The sequence below is a fragment of the Phoca vitulina genome, unplaced genomic scaffold (genome assembly GCF_004348235.1).
Source record: "Phoca vitulina isolate PV1807 unplaced genomic scaffold, GSC_HSeal_1.0 scaffold39, whole genome shotgun sequence".
Taxonomy (NCBI): Eukaryota; Metazoa; Chordata; class Mammalia; order Carnivora; family Phocidae; genus Phoca; species Phoca vitulina.
Genome location: NW_022589742.1, coordinates 15,741,646 through 15,764,054, shown reverse-complemented (window position 1 = coordinate 15,764,054; position 22,409 = coordinate 15,741,646). Strand labels below are relative to the sequence as shown.

General features: G+C 38.8%; 1 protein-coding gene across 2 annotated transcripts in view; it reads left to right on the top strand.

Annotated features, from left to right (window-relative positions):
• OCRL (OCRL inositol polyphosphate-5-phosphatase) overlaps positions 1 to 22,409 on the top strand; it is a 53,440-nt gene that overhangs the window by 10,565 nt on the left and 20,466 nt on the right. The window contains exons 5-15 of one of the 2 annotated variants that reach the window (XM_032428277.1): positions 7,160 to 7,270; positions 7,719 to 7,784; positions 8,441 to 8,561; positions 8,652 to 8,813; positions 10,039 to 10,140; positions 10,940 to 11,054; positions 12,158 to 12,274; positions 12,377 to 12,564; positions 14,619 to 14,730; positions 16,063 to 16,172; positions 17,681 to 17,816. In XM_032428277.1, the coding sequence (XP_032284168.1) occupies positions 7,160 to 7,270; positions 7,719 to 7,784; positions 8,441 to 8,561; positions 8,652 to 8,813; positions 10,039 to 10,140; positions 10,940 to 11,054; positions 12,158 to 12,274; positions 12,377 to 12,564; positions 14,619 to 14,730; positions 16,063 to 16,172; positions 17,681 to 17,816 (1,340 nt within the window). Of the gene's footprint in view, positions 1 to 7,159; positions 7,271 to 7,694; positions 7,785 to 8,440; positions 8,562 to 8,651; positions 8,814 to 10,038; positions 10,141 to 10,939; positions 11,055 to 12,157; positions 12,275 to 12,376; positions 12,565 to 14,618; positions 14,731 to 16,062; positions 16,173 to 17,680; positions 17,817 to 22,409 lie in introns of both variants that reach the window. The other variant, XM_032428276.1, reaches the window with a different exon arrangement.

Here is a 22,409-nt window from a genome sequence, read left to right as displayed (position 1 = left end):
GCTGTCGAAATAAAATGCCAGAATGTCCTGTTCTTGCTGTAGAAATAGATATTTGATCCAAAGCTGAAAAGTTAAACTGAGCTGTGCCTTTTCTCTTATAAACACCTATTTATGGCATTAGTTCCTTTGGCTTCTCCTACATAGAAATTAGCCACATGTTGCTCTGTCCAGAGTTCGAGTTACTGGATCATATGGGGGTAATAGTTCAGTAACCCCTTGAATAAAATCCTTTGTTATTTCTGCCCATTTAGTAATATTTGCAGTGAAACCAGATTTTATCTTGATCTTTGGGCTTCATACACAAACCTTTAGAGCATATAGTATGTTGCAGGAGGGAGGCCCTGGGTTTGTTAGGCCTGATTTTAATGTAAATATGTGTTTTCCCATTGTCTGGATGTTGGTATTAAACATTTTAAAATATTTTTTCTGATTATTGAGGTAATAAATATATCTTCATTATATATAATTTGGAAAATTCAGAAAAGTTTGAAGTATCAAATTAAAATTATGTTCCTGCAATCTAGAGATCACCACTGTAGTTAACATTGTTAGGTATCTCCTTCCAGCCTTTTATTTATGTTTTTATATGACTGGAATCTTTATATGTAGTTTTTGTGCTGCATTTTCATTTAACATTATATTGTGAGCTTTTTCCATGTCATTTAAAATTATTTAAAAACATGATTTTTAATGACTAGTATTTCACCATAGGTATGTGCCAAATTTTAATAAATTAAGTCCTTTATAAAATTAAGACACTCTCAAGGAACATGGTCCTAACTAATAGTTACTGAGTTTTAGATATTTATCTTTTATCCAGCCACCTTATAGAAATATATTTAAAATTTTTGGGGTGCTGTTTATTTTGTTTTTTGGTTTTGATAGACAGCCCTAGTCATTTGCAAATAATAATTTTGTCTCTTTTCTAGTACCTATAACTCTTAGTTTTGCTTCATGTCTCATTACACCAATGAGAATTTTAAGACCAATATTAAATAATGATGATAATCCTTGTTTAGCTCCTATTTTCAGTAAGAATGCCTCAGGTGGTGCTTCATTGTTGAGGACATGATTGCCTGTTGATTTGATAGGGTTTTTTAAAAACCATATTCAGAAACTGCATTTATTTCAAGTTTATGTGGTTTTTAAAATCATAAATGTATATTGAATTTTATCAGATGTCTTTACACTATTTAAAGAGATGGTTATATTATTATTCCTTATTTGACCTATTGATGGACTGTATTATACTAATTTCCTAATATTAAATCCTCCCTTGTTTATTCATTATTTAACCAATATTTGTTGAGTGCCTTCTGTTTGCCAGGCACTGTTCTAAGTGCTGCAGAATCAGTAGAGAACAGCATAGATAAGATTGTTGCTCCTGCTTTTGTTCTTGCTTCTGTGCTGTTTGGTACTAGATGCCTATAATCCATTAATTCATTCTATAAAATATGAGTATCTTTTATGTGCTAGGCACTGGGCTAGGCTCTAGAGATATATCAGAAAGCAATATAGTCAGGTTATATCATCAATCAGTACAAGAAACAGACTTTGAACTGATAAATGTAAATACTTACGTAGTTGCAGTTTTGATAAATGCTATCAAGGAGAAATACAAAGAGTTTATAAGAGGGTTAACTAAATTAGGTGACATGGTCAGGGAAGGCCTCTTTTTTTTTAAAAGATTTTATTTAATTGACAGACAGAGACACAGCGAGAGAAGGAACACAAGCAGGGAGAGAGGGAGAAGCAGGCTTCCCGCTGAGCAGGGAGCCTGATGTGGGGCTCAATCCCAGGACCCTGGGATCATGACCTGAGCCGAAGGCAGACACTTAACGACTGAGCCACCCAGGTGCCCAGGGAAGGCCTCTTTAAATGACATTTAAATTGAGACCAGAGGGGCTAAGTAAGAGAGGGGTAAAAATGGAGAGAAAAGTATGCCAGGTAAAAGGAACTACATGTGTAAAGGCCCCAAATTGGGGAAGTAGCTTGACACTTTCTTTGAAATGAAAGAAGGCCAGGGTGATTGGAACAAGGCTTAGGCATCAAGTTAGGATGGGCTAAGGCCGGATCCAGTAAGCCATGTTAAGGAATCTGGATTTTTGCATTTAAAAAATGGGAAGAATATGAAGGATTTTATGCCAGGGTGTCATCATTTGCATGAAAGCCAGTTAGGAGGCTGTTTCAGGAGTTTAAGCTTGAGGGGCACCTGGGTGGCTCAGTCAGCTGGGCGTCTGACCCTTGATTTTGGCTCAGGTTGTGATCTCAGGGTCGTGGGATCTGGCTGACTGGGCTTTGTGCTCAGCGGGGAGTCTGCTGGAGATTCTCGCTCTCCCTCTCCCTCTGTCCCTCCCCCCCCCCCCCCCCCCCGGCTTATGCACACACTCTCTCTAAAATAAATAAATCTTGGAGCACCTGTGTGGCTCACTTGGTTAAGCGTCTGCCTTCAGCTCAGGTCATGATCTAGGATCCTGGGATGGGGCCCCGCATTGGGCTCCTTGCTCAGCAGGGAGCCTGCTTCTCCCTCTCCCTCTGCCTGCCGGTCCTCCTGCTTGTGCGCGCGCTCTCTCTGTCAAATAAATAAATAAAATCTTAAAAAAAACCTTTTTTTTTTCTTTTCAAAAAAAGGAGTTTAAGCTAGAGAATATGAGTATGGTGGCAGTATAAATGGAGAGAAGTGGACAGATTTGATAAATGTTTTTGGACGTTAAATCAACAGAGGTTGGTTTGGGCATAGGTAGTGAGTTGAAGAGAAGTGTCAGGGATGACTCTTAGGTTACTAGCATGAATGTGGATGATGGTACCATTTGCAAAAATAAGAACATTGCAGAAGGAATGAGTTTTCCTTTGAGGGGGGTCGTGAATTCAGTTTTAGCTATGTTTAGTTTGAGATTTCTTTGAGACATTTGAGTGTAGATGATAAATTGACAGTTGAATGTATGCATCTGAAGCTCAGAAGAAAGGTCTGGGCCACTAGCACATAGATGGTATTTGAAACCATGAGAAATGATGTGATTGGAAATAGAGCCATGCTATCAGATATGGTAGTACTAGTTACATGTGCCTGTTTAAATTAATTAGAAATAAAATTAGAAGTTCAGTTCTTCAGTCACACTAGTCACATTTCAAGTACTCATTAGCCCCATGTAGTTATTGGTTACCATATTGGACAGTGCTGATACCAAGTGAGAAAAAGGTTTTAGATTCTAGAACTCTAAGGAACCCTGCTTTTTTAAAGGTTAGATAGAAGAGGAGATACCTCAAAGGGCACTAAAAAAATTAGTGACCAGAAAGAGAGAGGCAAACTAGATGAGTATAGTATCATAGAAGCCTTCAGAAAAGATTATTCAAGAACTGGTCACCTACTGATTTCTGCTGATAGGTCTAATAAGATGACTGAAGAGGATCTATTGGATTTAGCAATTTGGAGGTTATTGGTGACCTTAAGAAAGATATTTTAGAAGGGTTGTGGGAGCCAAAGTCATATTGGGGTGGATTAACGAGAGAAATGGGAGGTGAGAAGTGACTGGTGGCTCAGTCAGTTAAGCGTCTGTCTTTGGCTCAGGTCATGATGCTGGGGTCTTGGGATTGAGTCCCTCCCACATCGGGCTCCCTGCTCATCAGGGAGCCTGCTTCTCCCTCTCCCTGATGCTCCTCCTGCTTGTTCTCTCTCTCTCTCTCTGACGAATAAACAAATAAAATATTTTTAAAAAAAGCTCTACTGTGGAGGGGAATGTAGAGATGGACTGGAGTTGGAGGGGAATATGGGGTCTAGGAAGGTTTATTGTTTTTAAAATAGGGAGGATTTAGAACACAATTTAATGCTAATGGGAAGGAGCCTGTGAAAGAGGGAGGTTAAAGATATTGGGGGGAGGTGTCTGGGGAATGATTGTGAGTGTAAGGTTCCTGAGAGAATCAGAGGGGTTATAATTCAAAGAGAAGGTGTCCTTTGATAGGAGCACTCCTCTTATATCAGAAGGGAAAGGAGACGTTCCATGTGATGGCTTCCATTTTCTCTGAAGCCTGAGATGAAGCAATCCACTTGGAATGAGAGGGTTTGAGAAGAGGGGATCCAAAAATTAAGGATAAATGAGGAGGTATGAAATGGTTGTTCCAGATAGTGGTGGGAGACTAGTTGACTGTGGAAACTTAGATGACTTCCTATCATAGAGGGCCCAGTTGAGGTTAGCAATCATTTTATAATAATAGGGTAATAGGGTGTGTGTGTGCGTGTGTGTGTGTGTGTGTGTGTGTGTGTGTGTGTGTTTACTCCCTCTGGAGTAAGGCAGTTAGTTGGATTTCTGAGGGTTCAAAGTTAACCAGGTAGGTGCTGTGGAGGAACAGGGTGATAAGGCGGTAGGTGTTGTGGAAGAACAGGGTGATAAGGCAGTTCTGAGCTTTTGCAACAGAGTTTAATGATGACATCTGTTTGACAAAATAGGAAGTGAAAGCAGGAGTGAGCGAATGGATACTAAGAAAGTAGAGGGATCAATCGGCTGGAGGTTCCCATATGAGCAAGTAAGCTGGAAGTAACAGGTCAGAATGGGATATTTGAATTAGAGATTTATGAGGTGATGGTTTCTATGATGAAAAGGTTCAGAGTATAACTGAGGGAAATCCCAGTAGGGACTGAAGGAGTAGGTGGCTGAGATGGTGGGCCAAGGTCATTGGATGAGGAAGCTGAAGATGTTGATTGTGTTTTCTGCACTAATTTGTAAGGGACCCAAATTTAAGGCAAGAGTTTGCGTGGAGAGGAAGTCGTATGAGTCAGGTATTGAATCCTGGATTCACACGTTTTTGGGAGGATGGTACATGATCTCATAGAGGGAGGAGGGAAGGGAAGAAGTTGGTATAACCCAATGGGTGAACCTAAAAGGAAAAATGATTTGTCTTGAGGGAGAATAAGAAGGAATGGTCTGGAGATGGCGTTAGGACAAATAAGGACACCAGTCTTAAATTCCATAAGGTGTGAGAGACCATAAACAGCATCCAGGGACCAGCCACTTCACAGGTGACTCTTTGATTTTCAATTTGGATACACTTTAGAGTCACTTGGGGAGTATTTTAAAAACTAGCAGTGCCTGAGCCTCACCCCCTGAGATTCTGCTTCATCGGGCTGGGGTGGGACCCAAATGTCTATTTTCTAAAAATGTCTCCGGTAATTCTAATACACCAATAGTTGAGAATTACTGAGAGATGCAGGGAATGTTCAGAGGAGAAGTTTGAGGATATAGGAGTGTTTGTTGATCACAAAGAGGCTAGGGGGTTTTGGAAGGAAGAGTAGTAGAAGGTTGGGTCATGGGGTAATTTGTCCTCTTTCCCGTACAACATGGTGAGAGAGTATCCAGTGTTATTTTGTAAGCAATTTCTGGAATTTTCTGTTAAATGAGTCAGTGTATTTTTTATATTTGCTAAGATTATTATATATCTTTCAAGGATTGTGGGAGAGAGAGATTATGTGTTCTTGTTTAAGTTTCTCTCAAATAGAAACAGATCTTTTAATTTTCTTCTATTTTTTATATAAAGTATCTGAGAAAGGGAGGACTGCTTGTACCCCGAAGGAGGTTTTCCCTGTATCTTCAAGGCCGTGATAATTGACAGCCTTTATTCATGCCCTTTGTTTTTTTCTTCTCCTTACGGTAACACCCTCACTAATTTTCTTATCTGTGGTCCACTTGGGTGCCTTCTTTTTCACATTTTTCTCTATTTTTTATCTCTTTTCTTCTAATTGCTAAATCTATGAAGATAGAAACATAAGGAAATGCAAAGGCAAGAGAGATTCAGAAGTGGATTTCCAACATAAGAAACTAGGATTTCATTTCATTTTCTTTTTTTTTTTTTTTTAAAGATTTTATTTATTTGACAGAGAGAGACACAGCGAGAGAGGGAACACAAGCAGGGGGAGTGGGAGAGGGAGAAGCAGGCTTCCCACGGAGCAGGGAGCCCGATGTGGGGCTCGATCCCAGGACCCTGGGATCATGACCCGAGCCGAAGGCAGACGCCTAACGGCTGAGCCACCCAGGCGCCCCTTCATTTCATTTTCTCATCTCTGTCATTTACAAGTGTGAGGGAGTCTGTTTCAACAGTCGTCTATTAAATGCCTTCTCTCTGTGAAGTCTGACAGGTTCAACAGTCATCTATTAAATGCTTCTCTGTCTGTAAAGTAACCAGTCATCCTGGTTTGCCTGGGACTTTCCCAGTCTTCACTTTGAAAGTCCTGAGTCCTGAGAAGCCCTTCCGTCCCAGACAACCCTAGGAGATCATCGAAAGTGTTGTGTTGGATTACCTGTATGTGCAGTCTGCCTCTTCTCTCAAGGAACTTACGGTTTCCAGGGGCATGAGAAAGCAATATATGTACTAAATCAGTTAAAATAAGAATATAAACAAATACATAGGTTTCCTGGATCACCATATCCAGACAGTTGATACATATGATAACTAGGGCGTCAGAAGAAGGGAGACAGTATGTTATATACATAAGAAACTAATGTCCTAGATCACTTTGCTGCTCATTATACTGTTTTCCAGTATAATGGAAATGCTTGAACTGGACCGCTCCTGGTCATAGGTCATTATATTGCTTTCGTACATTTATTCAAGACATGCATTTTTTACTTGAGGTAATGAGGTATAGGTGCTTCTTTTCAGAATAATTCAAACCAATCCCACTATTCTTTTCTTTTTAAATTAGTTTATAAATTCAGTTGCCTAGGTACAGTCTATACCTAGGAGCAAACCATCTCATTTTCTTTATTCCCTTTATGCTTCAGATACTCTAACTATATAATCTGGATTTGAAATGGTAGAAATTTCCAGCTGGGAGATGGGAGGAGGGTGGTTGGGGAAGTGATCTTTCGTTGGAATTTGGTCCCTGCATTGACATTGGGGAGATAGAACATAGGAGAACTGATTTTAGTATGTATCATATCACTATAATTGGGCTGCTCACTGACATAGTTCATCAGCCCTTTAGATTTCCCTCCCTGTATTCCCCCCCCCACCAAATCCCCTGATCCTATAGACATGTTTCCTACATTAGAGGTCTTAGAATATTTGTGATCTAGACCTTCTCCTGTTAAACTGATAAGTTGAGAGTGTGACCCCGAGAAAGCATGTATTCCATAGCTATATGTGTGTGGATTTCACTTCTTTTTAGGTGGCTGCAAAATTCGGATTCAGGGGGACCGGACCAGAGAGCGGCGTTTTGAAATCCCTGATGAGGAACACTGTTTGAAGTTCCTCTCAGAGGTCCTTGCTGCTCAGGAAGGTAACTCAAGACTCAGCAGTTTTCTTTCTGCTCTTTGAATGGCAGTGAAATTCTGACATGCTAATGCAGAGGCAAGCAGCCATTAGCAAAGTACCTCACGCCTTCAGTCTTTAGTGCTGATTTTTCTGCTTTCAGGAACAAACCCAGGGTTAGGTTAGGGAACAAGTCTATTCAGCTGTAAGGACACTGAGCCATTTTTCAGAATCTTCAGTGTCACAGCATGGACAGTTTCCTGAAGACTATAATCCTCCTCCTGCTCCCAGATGATCCCAGAGCTGCCCTCTTCTCTTCGTCTTTTCCTTTACACTTAAGAATGCTGCTGGCGCCTGCATTTGAGGAGTGCTGAGGGAATGGCTTTTGGTTATGGTAAATCCCACTCAATGAAGGGCTCCCCTGTTTTTGACCATGACTCTTATCTCTCTAGCTCAGTCACAACTTCTTGTTCCAGAGCAAAAGGACTCATCTAGCTGGTATCAGAAATTAGACACCAAGGACAAGCCGCCTGTTTTTTCAGGTACTGAAAAGATTCTCTTTTGCCTGGTTGCTATGATCATTGCAGAGTAAATAGATTTTATCTGGACAGATAAGATAATGTGGATTAATGTCAATCCCAGACACCTTCTGCTATGGAGTGGTTTTACTGAGTCCATGCCCACTGACTAATGTTCATTCCTGATCCTTTCTGTGGCATGTTAGCTCCTCAGGAGCCTGCTTAGCAGTGTGGTAAAAATTGCAGGCTCCAGGGCCAAACTGCTTGGGTTTAAATCCCAATTTTATGACTTGCTAGTTATGTATGACCTTGGTCAAATTACTCAACAATGCTGAGCTTCCATTTCTTTTTCTGTAACATGGAAAGATTTTTAATAGTACTGGCTTCATGGGGTCTTTATGATGATTAAAGGAGATAATGATATAATCCCTTATATCAAATAGGCATTATGCTAAGTCTTTAATAAATGTTAGCTGTTACTATTCAGATTCCAAATTAATGTAACTTGCTATTGTTCTAGTTTGTATGTCAAGTCCTTCAGGGTATCCTTATGGTACCTTTCTGTTTGGTAATGCCATTGAGCATATAGTGATCAAATTAAAACCGCTGATCAAAACAAAGCTCTGTCTATCCTGGATAAATTGGATGTTATCTTTGACTCTGGGTTCTGTGTACTTCAGGGCTTCTTGGATTTGAGGATAATTTTTCATCTATGAATTTGGACAAGAAAATTAATTCACAGAATCATCCTACAGGGATTCATCGGGAACCCCCACCCCCACCCCCTTCAGTGAATAGAATGTAAGTCCTGTGTCAAGACATATTTCCCATTTAGGAGACTTTTTTTTATTATAGGCAGTTTCACTTTTGAAATTCTCATTGATTTGCTAGGCTTCCACGCGACAAAGAAGCTTCTAACAAGGAACAGCCCAAAGTGACCAACACCATGCGGAAACTCTTTGTACCAAACACCCAGGCTGGGCAGCGGGAGGGTCTCATCAAACATATCCTGGCAAAGCGAGAGAAAGAATATGTCAACATTCAGAATTTCAGGTTAGTCTCTCTTCTACTTACTGAGGTATGGCATACAATGGCTGTTTGTTATTTAAGGTATTAGTTTAATTAGCTTAATTAAGAATCAAAGCATAATAAAAGGGATGGTCAGCTGGCTCAAGCCCCTGTCTCTATATCGGTCAATAACATACATGAACAAAATAACACAAATGCTACAATTTCCCTTGGATTTTCTAACTACTAATGATACTATGTCTGCTAATGGTTCTAACCACTCAGAACCAAATCAAGTTCCCATGTACTAGAGGATTATCCCCTAGCACATTCCCTAAGCAAGTGTGTTTATCTTTCTGGCCTGCTGAATTTTTTCTCACCAATATTTGAAGATTAATGTCTGCCATTACCATAAGCTTAACTTACTTACTTTGGTAAGTTAACTACAGAAAATTTCACCCAGTCCTCTTGATTGAGAGGTCTGTCTTGGATTCTTTCCTCTGTATCATATTTTTCATTTCACATTTACTTATTGGTATCTTTTCTGGACGTAGTGTGTGCGGTGTGGCATGGCGTGTATTCTGGTGTGCAAAGCAGCAACACTTCTCTTTGTTGTTTGTGAACAACACGTACCCTTAATAGTCCAAGATTCCGGTCCCATCTGCTATCCCAGTATGCCTCATTTGTTCTAATTCAATTATAACCATATCCTTATGCTAAAACCTGTGGTTTCTCATATTCCCCATGATGCTTTTTTTTTGTATGTAAACAGTTAAGACAGTTAGGAGTTTTCCCTTCCGCTTTCCCCCTTAATACTGTGTCTGCCTCAACAGAATTTCCTACACAGATGTCCTTGTAATCCTTTGGGAAGTGAGTTTTTGGATTCAACTATAGCTCCTTATAGAACAGTTATCCACATTAGGTGTATTTACAGCATGAAGATACCTTTTTCCCATCTACAAGCTCTCCCTTCAAGTATAAGTTTGGGTGGAGTTTAATTGAAAAGAAATGTGGTAGAGCAATTAACTTTGTATTTTTTAAATAGCAACTTAATTCCTTTCTGTGGGTTCATCTAATGTAAACTTTAGAGAATTAAGCCCACTTCCTTTGTGTTGTATGTGTGAGAGGTGTTTCTTATGTGTATAGCAAAACAGTTTGAGAAATTATGTTGGCTTATTGTGAACATACCCTTGTATAAAAGTGATGAGAGAACTTTATTGGTTCATACTTGACCTTCATTTTCAAATAATTTTTTGGTATTGTGTATTAGATTTTTTGTTGGAACGTGGAATGTGAATGGCCAGTCTCCAGATAGTGAGTTGGAACCTTGGCTGAACTGTGATTCAAATCCTCCTGATATCTACTGCATTGGGTAAAGAACACATCTGGAATTTCCTTTTGGCTATATGTTTGGTATTAGTTTCCATGACATTTTGCCCTCCTTTTTCTTTTTTAACTATTTGGTAAAAATTCACTGTAGACTATATGTGAGAATTAACTTGTAGGTCAAATTTATGAGATAAGAAAGGAATGATACCTGAAATGGTGAAAGGAAACATCTAGTCCTCTCAAAATGCAAAGAAAATTGCATTCTTAATAGAAACAGACTTGAGGTCAATTCCAGCAGTGATTATTCCTAGGATATATAAACAGCGCTCCACTGTTATCCCTTGTGGAGGATTTTTTTGTTTGTTTTTTGTTTATGTTTTGCATAGTCTGTGCATATACTTTTTTAAAAAAGATTTATTATTTGAAAGAGAGCGAGAGAGAGAGAGTGCATAAGCAGGGGGAGGGGCAGGGAGAGGAGAAGGGAGAGGGAGAATCTTCTAGCAGGCTCTCCACTGAGCAGGGATCCCAGGACCCTGAGATCATGACCTGAGCTGAAATCAAGAGTCAGCTGCTCAACCGACTGAGCCACCCAGGTGCCTGCCCCCTTTTATAAGATTTATTTTGCATAGCCTGTGCATATACTTATAGAGGGTCTTTTGAAAAAGAAAGCTGCTTGTCCTTACTGATCACCTGGGTCAATAGAGCAGTTCTCTAAAAATTTATCTCTTTCACCATTCTCTTTTCACCTAATGTCTCAGAAAATGGGAAAGGAGGTAGACAGAGATAATTATGGGATATGTATAGATCTCAAGTCTTCTTGTTTGTTTGTTTGTTTTTTTCAGATTCCAAGAGCTGGACTTGAGCACAGAAGCCTTTTTCTACTTTGAATCTGTGAAAGAACAAGAGTGGTCCATGGCTGTGGAGAGGGGTTTGCATTCCAAAGCCAAGTATAAGAAAGTAAACTGCATTTGATTTTCTTTTTTAATATACAACTAAATAGAACTCCCTAGAAGTTATTCTGTTATCTATAACTTGTTCCAAAAGAATGGTTTAATTGACTTCTTCCCTGTGTGTAATACTGCAATAGGGCAGACTAATCCTTTACACCTATTTTTCTAGAAAAAAGTTTTCCTAAGCTTTCTGATCCTATATTTTCATTGCTTAGGTAGCTTTAGGAGAAAAGAAGAATTTTACTCTCAGAATGATAATTAGCTTAAAATAATTACTTATAAGGTAACAGTAAAAGTTTAAGATCAGAATTGTTCACTGACATGGTCAGAACTGGATGCTTTACAGAAAAGTAGTTTGAAGCATGTGGGTGCATAGGGTATGCTGTGAAATCAGTAAGAAGTGTTGTAGAATTTAAATGAGTTCTCAAATTTGTTGTAAATCAAAAGTAGAGTTGACTTTAGCAAGGTGGGCCAATTTGTTGGTCTTTAGAAAGCATGTGGTAGAGGCTACCAGAAGAGTTATTTTAATTACATGGCTACCATAGTAAGCCCTTTAAAAGTAGTCATCTGAACATTTTTCATTTACTTCTTCTAACAGTTGGTAATAGGTAATAAAAATCCTGAGGGTGTTACTCCTGTCATATAGGTCCCTGACTAACACGTATTTCAGATGTATTTCTAGCTCTAGTTCTCAGACTTAAAATAATCAAAGTAAAAAAGATTGCTATTTTATAAATTTTAATTTCTTAAGAAATCAGAAATCAGAAACTAGGAAGAAGTGAAAGGAACAAACTGGGATAGGGGTTTTTTATTTGATTTTTTAATACTATCTACTCCTGGTAGGTTTACAAGTGATTAAAATAATGGATCCTAGAGCTGAGTGTACTTGATGTCCCCAAAGACTTTTAACTCCTATTGGTCAGAGTCAGATAAGAGCTTCCCCAGAGAAATTTTGTTTCCTTTGTATGGGGTCCCCTGGGAAATTAGAGGATTTGGATTCAGATTTGAGCATCATTAATATCTTCCTGGTGGAAAATTAGTTGCGGGACTAGATGTGTGGCAAAGAGTGGTATTAACATGAACCTTTTTCTAACTCCCTGGAACTCGTAGGTTCAACTAGTCCGCCTTGTTGGGATGATGCTCCTCATATTTGCCAGAAAGGACCAGTGGCGCTATATCCGTGATGTTGCTACAGAAACAGTTGGTACTGGAATCATGGGGAAAATGGTGAGTTACTTTGGAAATGAGCTTGATTATTATTTATGTCCATGTGAAGTTTAACTGCTAGTTGTGTCTTTGTACTAACTGAATAATTACTCTTGCTTACAGGGAAACAAAGGTGGGGTAGCTGTGAGATTTGTATTTCACAACACTACCTTTTGCATTGTCAATTCCCACCTGGCTGCCCACGTGGAGGACTTTGAGAGAAGGAATCAAGATTATAAGGACATCTGTGCACGCATGAGTTTTGTGGTCCCAAATCAGACCCTCCCACAGCTGAACATCATGAAACATGAGTGAGTGGTTAAATCTCCTTTGGCCTTTGAATAGTGGGGCTGAGAAGAGATTAAACGGATAGGAAACTGTGAAGAGTGAAGGATTACCATTTAGGGATTGGGGTCGCAAAGAAGAGAGGGTTTTTGAGGAATAGCAGATTCATTGAGGCAGAGAAATCAGATTTGCTATCGGAGGTAGGATTAGTTCTGTTAGTGGCCATGTAAGAATAATGCTGGAGGTGTCTGTCAGCTGGAGTCAGTTTTATTGTTTTTTATTATGAAATAGAAATGTTTATTGTAAATGTAATACAAGATAAAATTAAAAGTAGAAATCACTGTGCTCTCCCCAGCCAGTCTCTCAGAGGAAACTGTTAGTAACATTTCACTGTGTATCCTGGAACTGTGCTGTCCATTGTGACAGCCAGTAGCCATAAGTGGCTATTAGATACTTGAAAGTAGCTAGACCAAATTGAGATGTGCTGTAAGCATAAGCTATACATTGGATTTCAGAGACTTAGTAGGAAAAATGTAAAATATGTCACTTTTTCAATGTTGATTACGTGTTGAAATGATAATCTGGATATATTGAGTTAAATGAAATTTATTGTTAAAGTTATTTTTACTTGTTTCTTCTTCTTTAAAATTCTATTTTAAATGCAGCTACTAAAAAATTTAAAATTACATCTGTGACATACATTTTATTTCCTTTGTTGTAGACCTTTCTCTCTCTATATACAAACACATGCACACTTATTATATAGGACTATATTGTCCTATTATTGTGGGTCTCTTTCCAAGCCAGTGTGTATATGTGTGTGTGTGTGTATTATATTATCTGTATTAATGTATACATTATAATGTATACATTGTATATATTATGTGTATATATAGATCTATATATTATCTATATGAATATAGATATATATATTCTTAGTGACTGTGAATCATTAAGAATAGGGGCAATGGAGATGTAGACAACAATGGATCGATAGGATAATATGAGAGAAAGGTTCGTGGAGAATAGGACTTAAGGATAGAAGCAGAAATCAGTTGAGGCATGGATTGGGTGGTAGAAAATGATTAATTGTCAAGAAATTAATAATGGTAATTGAAATTCTGAGAGAGTGGTTTGAGATGGGAATTAGTAGGAAAAAAAAAGATAATTTGGATATTAGAATCAGTAGAGTAGGGTAATTGAGGAAAGAGTAGGGAAGGGTAGTGATATTGGCCTGTTTCCATATTGTCTCAACAACTAGGATCATATACAGTTCTGTATCATGGTAGTAAATTCAAGGCCTTGACATTAATAAAAAGTTGCCCTGAAATTCCTTACATTTATTTCCTCAGAATTCCAGAAATTTCATGTTGCGTTTAAGATTGGCAAAGAGACCCATTCAGGACTTGAGATAGCTCACAAGGAGAATCCCTTTTAGTGTAGTAATTTCAGGGTCTGCCCTATGGGGGCTCTCAGCACATCTAGGGGCCTGTTACGGTGATTGGGAGCCTGAGACTCCTGTGGCAAACCAGTCTCCTTCCTGCCTGGGACTTGGACTGTGGATCTGGGGCAGGGATAGGCAGATTGGCTATAGTGGAGAGCCGTGGACCTACTTTTGCTAGGGTCCTGACTGGGAGAGCTGTCATTCAGACCACGCAGACCTTAGTGGAGAGCCTGCAGAATGTCAGGGCTCAGAGAGGCAGAAAATGTTCAGATTCTCTTCCCTTGGAGACCTGGCAGGCAGCCAGACAAAATTTTGGCACTAGTCCAGCAAATAAACTACATGCTTCTTTTAGGCAGTTAACTCCTTGGCTTCTGAATCCCACACATAACACTGTATTTCCCTATCTTTATTCTTCGCATATGGAATGCCTATCTTCCCATCTATTTGGTAATCCCTGGTCCTTCACAGGTGTTGGGAGTACTTCACTCCAAAGGATAAGTTACAGCTTAAACCCTTTGTCTCAGGTAGTGATAAATGAATCCTTATCAATAATCTACCTAGTTTTCTTTTCTCCATTTTCTCTGACTTTTTATGCTAATTATTGCTACTCCTGTTCATGTATTTCTTGATCTTCAGTGTTGTCATCTGGTTGGGAGATTTGAACTACAGACTTTGTATGCCTGATGCCAGTGAAGTGAAGAGTCTTATTAACAAGAATGACCTTCAGAGACTCTTGAAATTTGACCAGGTGAGTAAATTTTCATGTTGTAGGTACTTTCCTAAGTGGCAGATAAAATTGTTAGGTTTATGAGATACGTGTGTGGCAGGTGTGTCTTTAGGAATAGATGGAAAGGTCTCATTGTCCTGGGGAAACAGTGTGACTAGTGATGCAGCGAATACACACAAGGTTTGTGGTGCTTTTATTAAGTGCTTGGATAGGAACAGGGGAGAGAAAAAGTAAATATAACATTTGTTCATTGTCTTTATCAAGAAGAGATTTGAGAGATTTATATAAATAAGTTGGAGAATGGGTGGGGTTAACTGGAGAGTACTTCCTGGAGGAAGTGGGCCTACAGCTATGTTGATGTGGTTTGGCAGATGGAACAGCGAAAGTTGCTCTATGATTACTTGGCAGGCTTAGCAGCAGTGTGTAGGTAAAAGAGGGAGGCCCTGTGAGGGGATTGGGAAGAACAGAAGAGAAGTTTGGGTTAAATAACACAGACTGTGGTCTAATGGGAACTGATTGAGAAGTTGGGGCTATCTGGCTTATAGATGTTAAAACCTGTGGGAAAAGCATTGATTCGGTAACATTTATATAAAACTTGATATTCAGGAACCTAGTTTTCTGTAAATTTGCCTTGGAGCCTGGCACGTGACTTGAATTTTTACTTCAGCTTATGGATACTGGTTGCTAAAAGTGAATGCTTCTTATGGAGGGAAGAAAATGTTTCAACTTAATTTTAATGTCTTTAAATCCTTATGTAAGCCTTTTTGACCTTCAGACATAGTAAAAATTTAGGAGTTTTGCAGTCGGATGGTTTTTTATAGTGAGCCTTATTTGGCTGTATCTTTCTTCATATTGAAGTTGGCTGGTGGATTTCTTTGCATTTCTTCCTCTGTCATGCTTCCAAAGCGGGTACAGTTGGAATAAATTCTAAGTCTTATGTAATTCTGATAAAGTATTTGAGTAAGGATAACTTTCAGAATGCTCTGTAACAATTCACTGAATTTGGCTTTTGGAGTTATACATTCAACATTTGTGTGTGTGGTTTTTTTTTAATTAAAATTGTGCTAGATGGTTCCTGTCCAACTTCGGAGAAGTTACAATTATTCATATTTCATTTTTCCATTTTCTGATGACTATTAGCAATAAGAAATTAGTGATGTGCTCATAATGAGCGTCCTACCTGTGGGTGAGTTTAGATGCTATGGGAATGGCAAGATTTTAATTCACAAGGTATAGAAATTTTATTTATCAGTTGCAAAGGCTGTGGAACTAGATAATTAGAAATGGCTGATCAACCTGATTATCACTTGTATTAAGATGGTGTTACCCTACTTATGTGATGTTTCTTTCTAGCTAAATATTCAGCGCACACAGAAAAAAGCTTTTGCTGACTTCACCGAAGGTGAAATCAAGTTTATCCCCACTTACAAGTATGACTCTAAAACAGACCGATGGGATTCCAGGTAAAGTAACAAGAACCTCCTCCTGGAGTGGGTTCAGGCCTGGTCTTATTTCTGTCCCTCTATGTTGGTAAAGGGCTAGGAATTTTTTCAGTCATGCCAGAAGCAGATATAAAAACTTAATGGCTCAGTGCTGTTACAGAAGAGTTTTTAATTCATGTGTACTCAAAGGTGAGCTTATCTTAAGAAAGTATTACTTCTGTGTCAGAGCTATTGAAGTTTTATGGGCTGCCTGCAATGCCTTATTTCTGTCCTCTTAACAGACTTGCTTAGATTTTAACGTTTCTGATTCCACCGCTATTTCCTTACCGATTGTCCTGTTCTGAATGTTTTTTCCCAAATTGTTTCTCAACTCCTTAACTCAGAACACCAGAAAGTGAGCCATGAAAGGTTCTTCCAGCACAGTTGTTCTCAGTCCTGACTACACATTAGAATGTCTTGGGGGGACTTTTTAAAATACTGATGCTTGCCTCTGCAACTGCTAGAAAAAGCTAAGAGCTACTGTCTGTTGGGGGGGGGGGCGCTTTGATTTCCTAATTACCCCCAGTAAAGCACCCCTCTCAGTATGTTCCTGGTAACTATTTGTCTTCTACCTACTATCTCTTTGTTTCCTATGGTGTCCTAGCTGGCTGAGCCCAGAAGCTTGAAAGAGAAAGAAAATCCCTGGGCATATTCAACTTCTTTAGACTCAGAGCACTAGGGTGGGTTGGAGAGGAGTCTGTATCCCTGTGCCCTGAGGGAGCTGGTCAGCAAGTAAAAAGTGACACTGACAGATCTTGTACACTTCACCTTGTTTCTCCCACTCACCTGACTTGAGAGTCATTTGAAGAGCTACAGATAAGAACTTATTTGTGTCCCCTTCTGGATCAGGTGTACAAGGTGCTGCTTATTTTAATAGAATGATAAATAAGCTTTTTCCCTAACCTTGGTAATCTGTGGACTGTTATATGTTCAGAATTGCATGCTTAGATGTTAGTTCATCTCTATCTGAAGAAGCTAGACTTGTCATGAAAGTCTAGGTTTAAAGGAGAAATCTCTACTATTACTTATCTCCAGAAATTAAGCCCCGTCGTGGAATTTAGGATTGGAGTTTTAGATTTTTATTAGTTGTCTATCTGTGTAAAATGTCACTGCAGTTCATCGAGCAAAGTGTGCTGAAGATAATCCTGACCTTCTGAGGATATTTTAAGAAGGGGCTATTATATTTTCCCCTGGGACAACATTGTTGAAGATGTAATGCTAATTTTGGGAACACAGTTTATTCATTCATTAGATAACTATTCATTGAACACCTACTTTGCATAAGATAATGTGCTAGAGGTTGGGAATTCAGTAGCAAACAAGCAGACACAGATCCTTTACAGCGCTTGAATATAGTAGGGAATATTATAGTTGGGATCATTAGGGAAGGAGAAGCATATAAAAGACGGCCTACCCAGGTCTGAACCAGTGTGGTAGGTATTACATTCTTGTGTGGTATGTTCCCTTTATGCTTCTTTCTTTATTTGCAGTGGGAAATGTCGGGTTCCAGCCTGGTGTGACCGGATTCTTTGGAGAGGAACAAATGTTAATCAGCTTCATTACCGGAGTCACATGAAACTAAAAACCAGTGACCACAAGCCTGTTAGCGCCCTCTTCCATATTGGGGTAAACACTTGTTTGTTCATTTATTTGTTTCTGTGTTAAAAGTATTCTTAGAACATCATTTAGACTCAAAACAGATCAGTAGTTTACTGAGCCATAAATGTTACCATAACCAAATAATCATTTGCAACAGTGAGAAATTAGTGCCCTCAACCCTCCTAAATGCTGTCCATATGGTTCTTAATGTGCTAGGCCTTTTAGTGACACAGATGTTTCTCATGCTGCATAATGGCTGGGTGGTAACCTTAGCCTCCTAAAGTTGTTATACATAAGGAAGAGTTAGAAGCTAGGTTTTAAAGAATGAGTAGCCTCTCATCAGATAAATAGTAAGGAAGGGAAGCCCTGGGAGAGAGGTTCCAAGTGGAGGGGTGGGGACAGCAGGAGCAAAGGCATAGACTGGTCGGCATACAACCAAATCTGTATCTTACCTTAAAAGGCTATATGGCTATACTATTAGTGAAATTTTCCTGTCCAGGAGCACAGGTTTTAAATGTTTTTTAAGATTTATTTATTCATCTTAGAGAAAGAGAGAGCGTGAGCAGGAGGGGCAGAGGGAGAGGGTGAGGGAGAGAGAATCCCAAGCAGATCCCACGCCGAGTGTGTGGAGCTTGGTACGGAGCTCTATCCCGGGACCCCGAGATCATGACCTGAGCAGAAACCAAGAGTCAGACACTTAACCGCTGTGCCACCCAGGCGCCCCCAGGAGCACAAGTTTTGAATTTTTCTTTAACTCTGTTGCATCCTGGCTGGATTGATGGCCAGTTATTTAATTTTTTTGTCTGTGTTGTGAGTAGTTTTTGTTTTTACATTGTATTTTTTGCTGCCTGTTAATAGTATGCAGGTTATGTCTTGGGATCTTATTGATTTATTACAGCTAGTACATTTAGATTATTTCTTGTAGATTTTCCAGACCTACAGTCATGTAATCTGTCAGAATCTATAAAGTGCTGTGCTTGATAGGGTGGACTTTATGGATAGACTGCTTAGATTTGCATCCCAGTTCAACCACTATCTGTGTAATCATGGAAAATATATGTAACAGCCCTGTGCCTCAGTTTCCTCCTCTATAAAATAGGGATAACAATGGTACTACTTATGAGGATTAATGAGGTAAGACATGTGAAGAACATAATAGATGTATATTTGATTCTTTTGGCTTCTCAGATTATCACCAACATGTCTTGTTCTACTCCTGTCTTAAAGGGGAATGACTTTGGGGTATTTCCTTTATTTACAAAATTAGGTCTTGGTCTTAGAATAGAATTTAAATTTTATCAAGGCAATTGTGACTTGACTTTTGTCCATTTTGAAATTTTAAAATGATAGTAAATAATAGTAAGTGTTTCTCAAATAGTAGCTAGTATGTGCTGGGAACTGTAATGGACAATTTACACACATCTCATTTACTCCTCACAACAGTGCTTTGAGTTAAATATTTCTCATTTAACAGATGAGCAAATGGAGAACCGATGAGTTTAAATAACTTTACAAGCATTCAACTAGAAGGAGAGCTAAGATTCAAATCTTGTCTAACTCCCAAGCCTATAGATGTTCTTTCCACTAATCCCACAATGCCTCTATAGTTCCAGAGAACTTATTGACTAGATAAACCTTTAGATACTACTTTTAGCCCATCTAATTTCTCGTTTGTACTTGTGGGCTACCCTGTTTTCTTCATTTGGATTCTCTTAATCCATTTTTATTTTTTATTTTTTTTAAAGATTTTTTTTTTAATTTGACAGAGAGCAGAGAGCAGGAACACAAGCAGGGGGAGTGGGAGAGGGAGAAGCAGGCTTCCCACCGAGCAGGGAGCCCAGTGTGGGGCTCAATTCCAGGACCCTGGGATCACGACCTGAGCCAAAGGCAGACGCCCAACGACTGAGCCACCCAGGTGCCCCTCTCTTAATCCGTTTTTAAAAGGATGTCTTTCCCCAGACACTAACCTTTTTGGTTTAATCAGCTGTGCTTGGCTTTTTTGTTTGTATTTCTCTTCAGAACTTAGGAATATTTGTAATATTCCACACATATTAATCCAGAGCTCTCAGCAGGATATTTAAAATTTTTCCAAGCTTCCTGTGTATATTTTTGTGTATCTTTAATAAAGGTCTACCTTTCTAGTTTTTAATACTAAAATTGCACAGGAATTCAAAAGTGCTTTTTCTTTAAAATAAAAAAAAAGTGAGCAAAATTTACAGATAAGGCTGGAGTTCTTCAATCCCTGTTCTATCCCCCACTCCCACCTTTGCCCAAGACCCCCACTTCCCAGCCAGGCCAACTACCATTATGAATTTATATCTTTCTAGACCAGCACAGTCCAGTAGGTCTTTCTGTGATGATGGAAATAGATATATATATAGATCTATACTGTCCAGTACAATACTGCTGACTTCAGGTGGCTCCTAATCACTTGAAGTTTGGCTAGTGTGACCGAGAGAACTGAATTTTCTATTTTATTTAATTTGAAGTAATGTATATTTAAATGTCCAGATGTGGCTTTTGGCTATTATCTTGAACAGCACAGTTCTAGACTTTTGCATATGTTTTTCTGTTGGCCCATACACAATAGAGTATTGTTCTGTGTGTGGGTGCAAATATTATAAATGGTCTCATTTATAATACGTGTTGGTCTGCAGCTTGCTTTTAAAAAAAATCAGTAGTGTGTCTTGGAGAGCTACCCATGTTATTACCTAAAGATCTAGTTCATTGATCGTCTGGCTCATTCTTAATTACTAATTTTGTTGGTAATTTCCTTTTCTAAAGTGGGTGTATCAAGTGGTGACATTCTATGGTGTTTTTCCCCTTCATTATCCTTGATGTGCCATTAAGGGGTATGATCATGATAACCCACTGAGGAAAGGCTTTGAGTTTATCGAGTAACCACCCCATATTTTGGTCTCTTGGGCATGCTATGATTAGAGGCTTTAAAAAACACATTATATTTTTACCACTATTGTTATCAATGACTGTTAACAAAGGGACCAAGTGCTCAATGGCCAATTAACTTTAGAAGACTTGCTGTGGGCTGGCTGAGATTAAGCTGAGATAGGGTTTCCACCCCCGTACTTGGTAATGGGATCTGTTGCATTGGTTCTCAGACTTTGGTGGACATAGAAATTGCCTAGGGAGCTTTTAAAAACTGCAGTAGGCCAAGGCATCTGTATTTTTTTGTATTTTTTTTAATATTTTATTTATTTATTTGACAGAGACACAGCGAGAGAGGGAACGCAAGCAGGGGGAGTGGGAGAGGGAGAAGCAGGCTTCCCGTGGAGCAGGGAGCCCGATGCGGGGCTCCATCCCAGGACCCTGGGATCATGACCTGAGCTGAAGGCAGACACTTAATGACTGAGCCACCCAGGCGCCCCAAGGCATCTGTATTTTTAAGACCTACCTGAATTAATCCTGTTGTATACCTGGTATTTTGGGAATGGTCTTGCACTAGAGGTCCAGATACAACTTCTGGTATTAACTGTGGCAGGGAGCAACTTAGTTGATCTTTTTATATCTTGATATTCTCAGCGATCAGAAGAATAATCCTTGCTTTGGTAGCTTTGCAGTTTGTTGTGAAAAGATGACACATGTAAAATACTTTATGAAAAAGCAGTTGCAAAATTTTATAAAAATATTTTAAAAGTATAAAATTCCTCTTAACACTATAGTGTGGACTCTAGTGATTGCTTGCTCCTCAGTTTTCTAAGCGTTATGGTTTAGATATGTAAAAACCTTCCCAGTCTTTGAGATATTTGGCTCAGCTTTGATGCTCTTATTTTCCACATTTGATTTACAACCTCGTCTACATGCATCGGTCCTTTTGTTTTGATATTGAATTTGTAAAGTTTCCTATTCTAAAAAGAAACCGGGACCTCAATAAGTTAAAATGCTATGTTAATTATGTTCATTATTTGGCATTGATTTGTATGAAGTTTTAATAGTGAAAAAAAAAACACACAGCTATATCAGGAAGCCAAATGTGCTGTGTCAGATGGGAAATGTTTTTGATCTATTAGTTGAAATGATTTGTTTGTCCGTTGTCATGCTTTTACTCTAATCTAGGGCATTTTGTATTGGCCGTTTTCTAAAATGGCCATAAGATCTATTTACTAACATACCTTTAGCGTTATATAATCTGTGCATTGACGTTATGATTCTTGGCATTGTGCATAGCAGCTAATAGAATTAAATGCTTCAATCATTTTTTCTGCTGTTTCAATGCTTTGTGATCATTGTTAGAAATGGTAGTAGGTATGTCTTGACACTTATTTTATGCAATGCAGGAAATAATTTTTGCCACAATTGTCACATTTCCCCCACCACCAAATAACAATGGAGCAAGAAAATAATTTTCCCAAATACTACTGCCAAGCTTCTTAGCACCGAGGTTTGACTTTTCCAGGAAGTTAACCAATTAACCTTATCTTTACCATAAAGTGGGTAATGCTGTAATGCTTACTTTAATTTATATTTGTTTGTGACATTTAAAAAAATTGTCATTTAAAAAAATTGTTAGACTCTTAGAGATTCAAGCTGAGCACACACAAGACTAAAATAAGGATCTGTTTTCTTTGAGGTAAAAGTTGTGGATGGAGTGATATTTCAGAA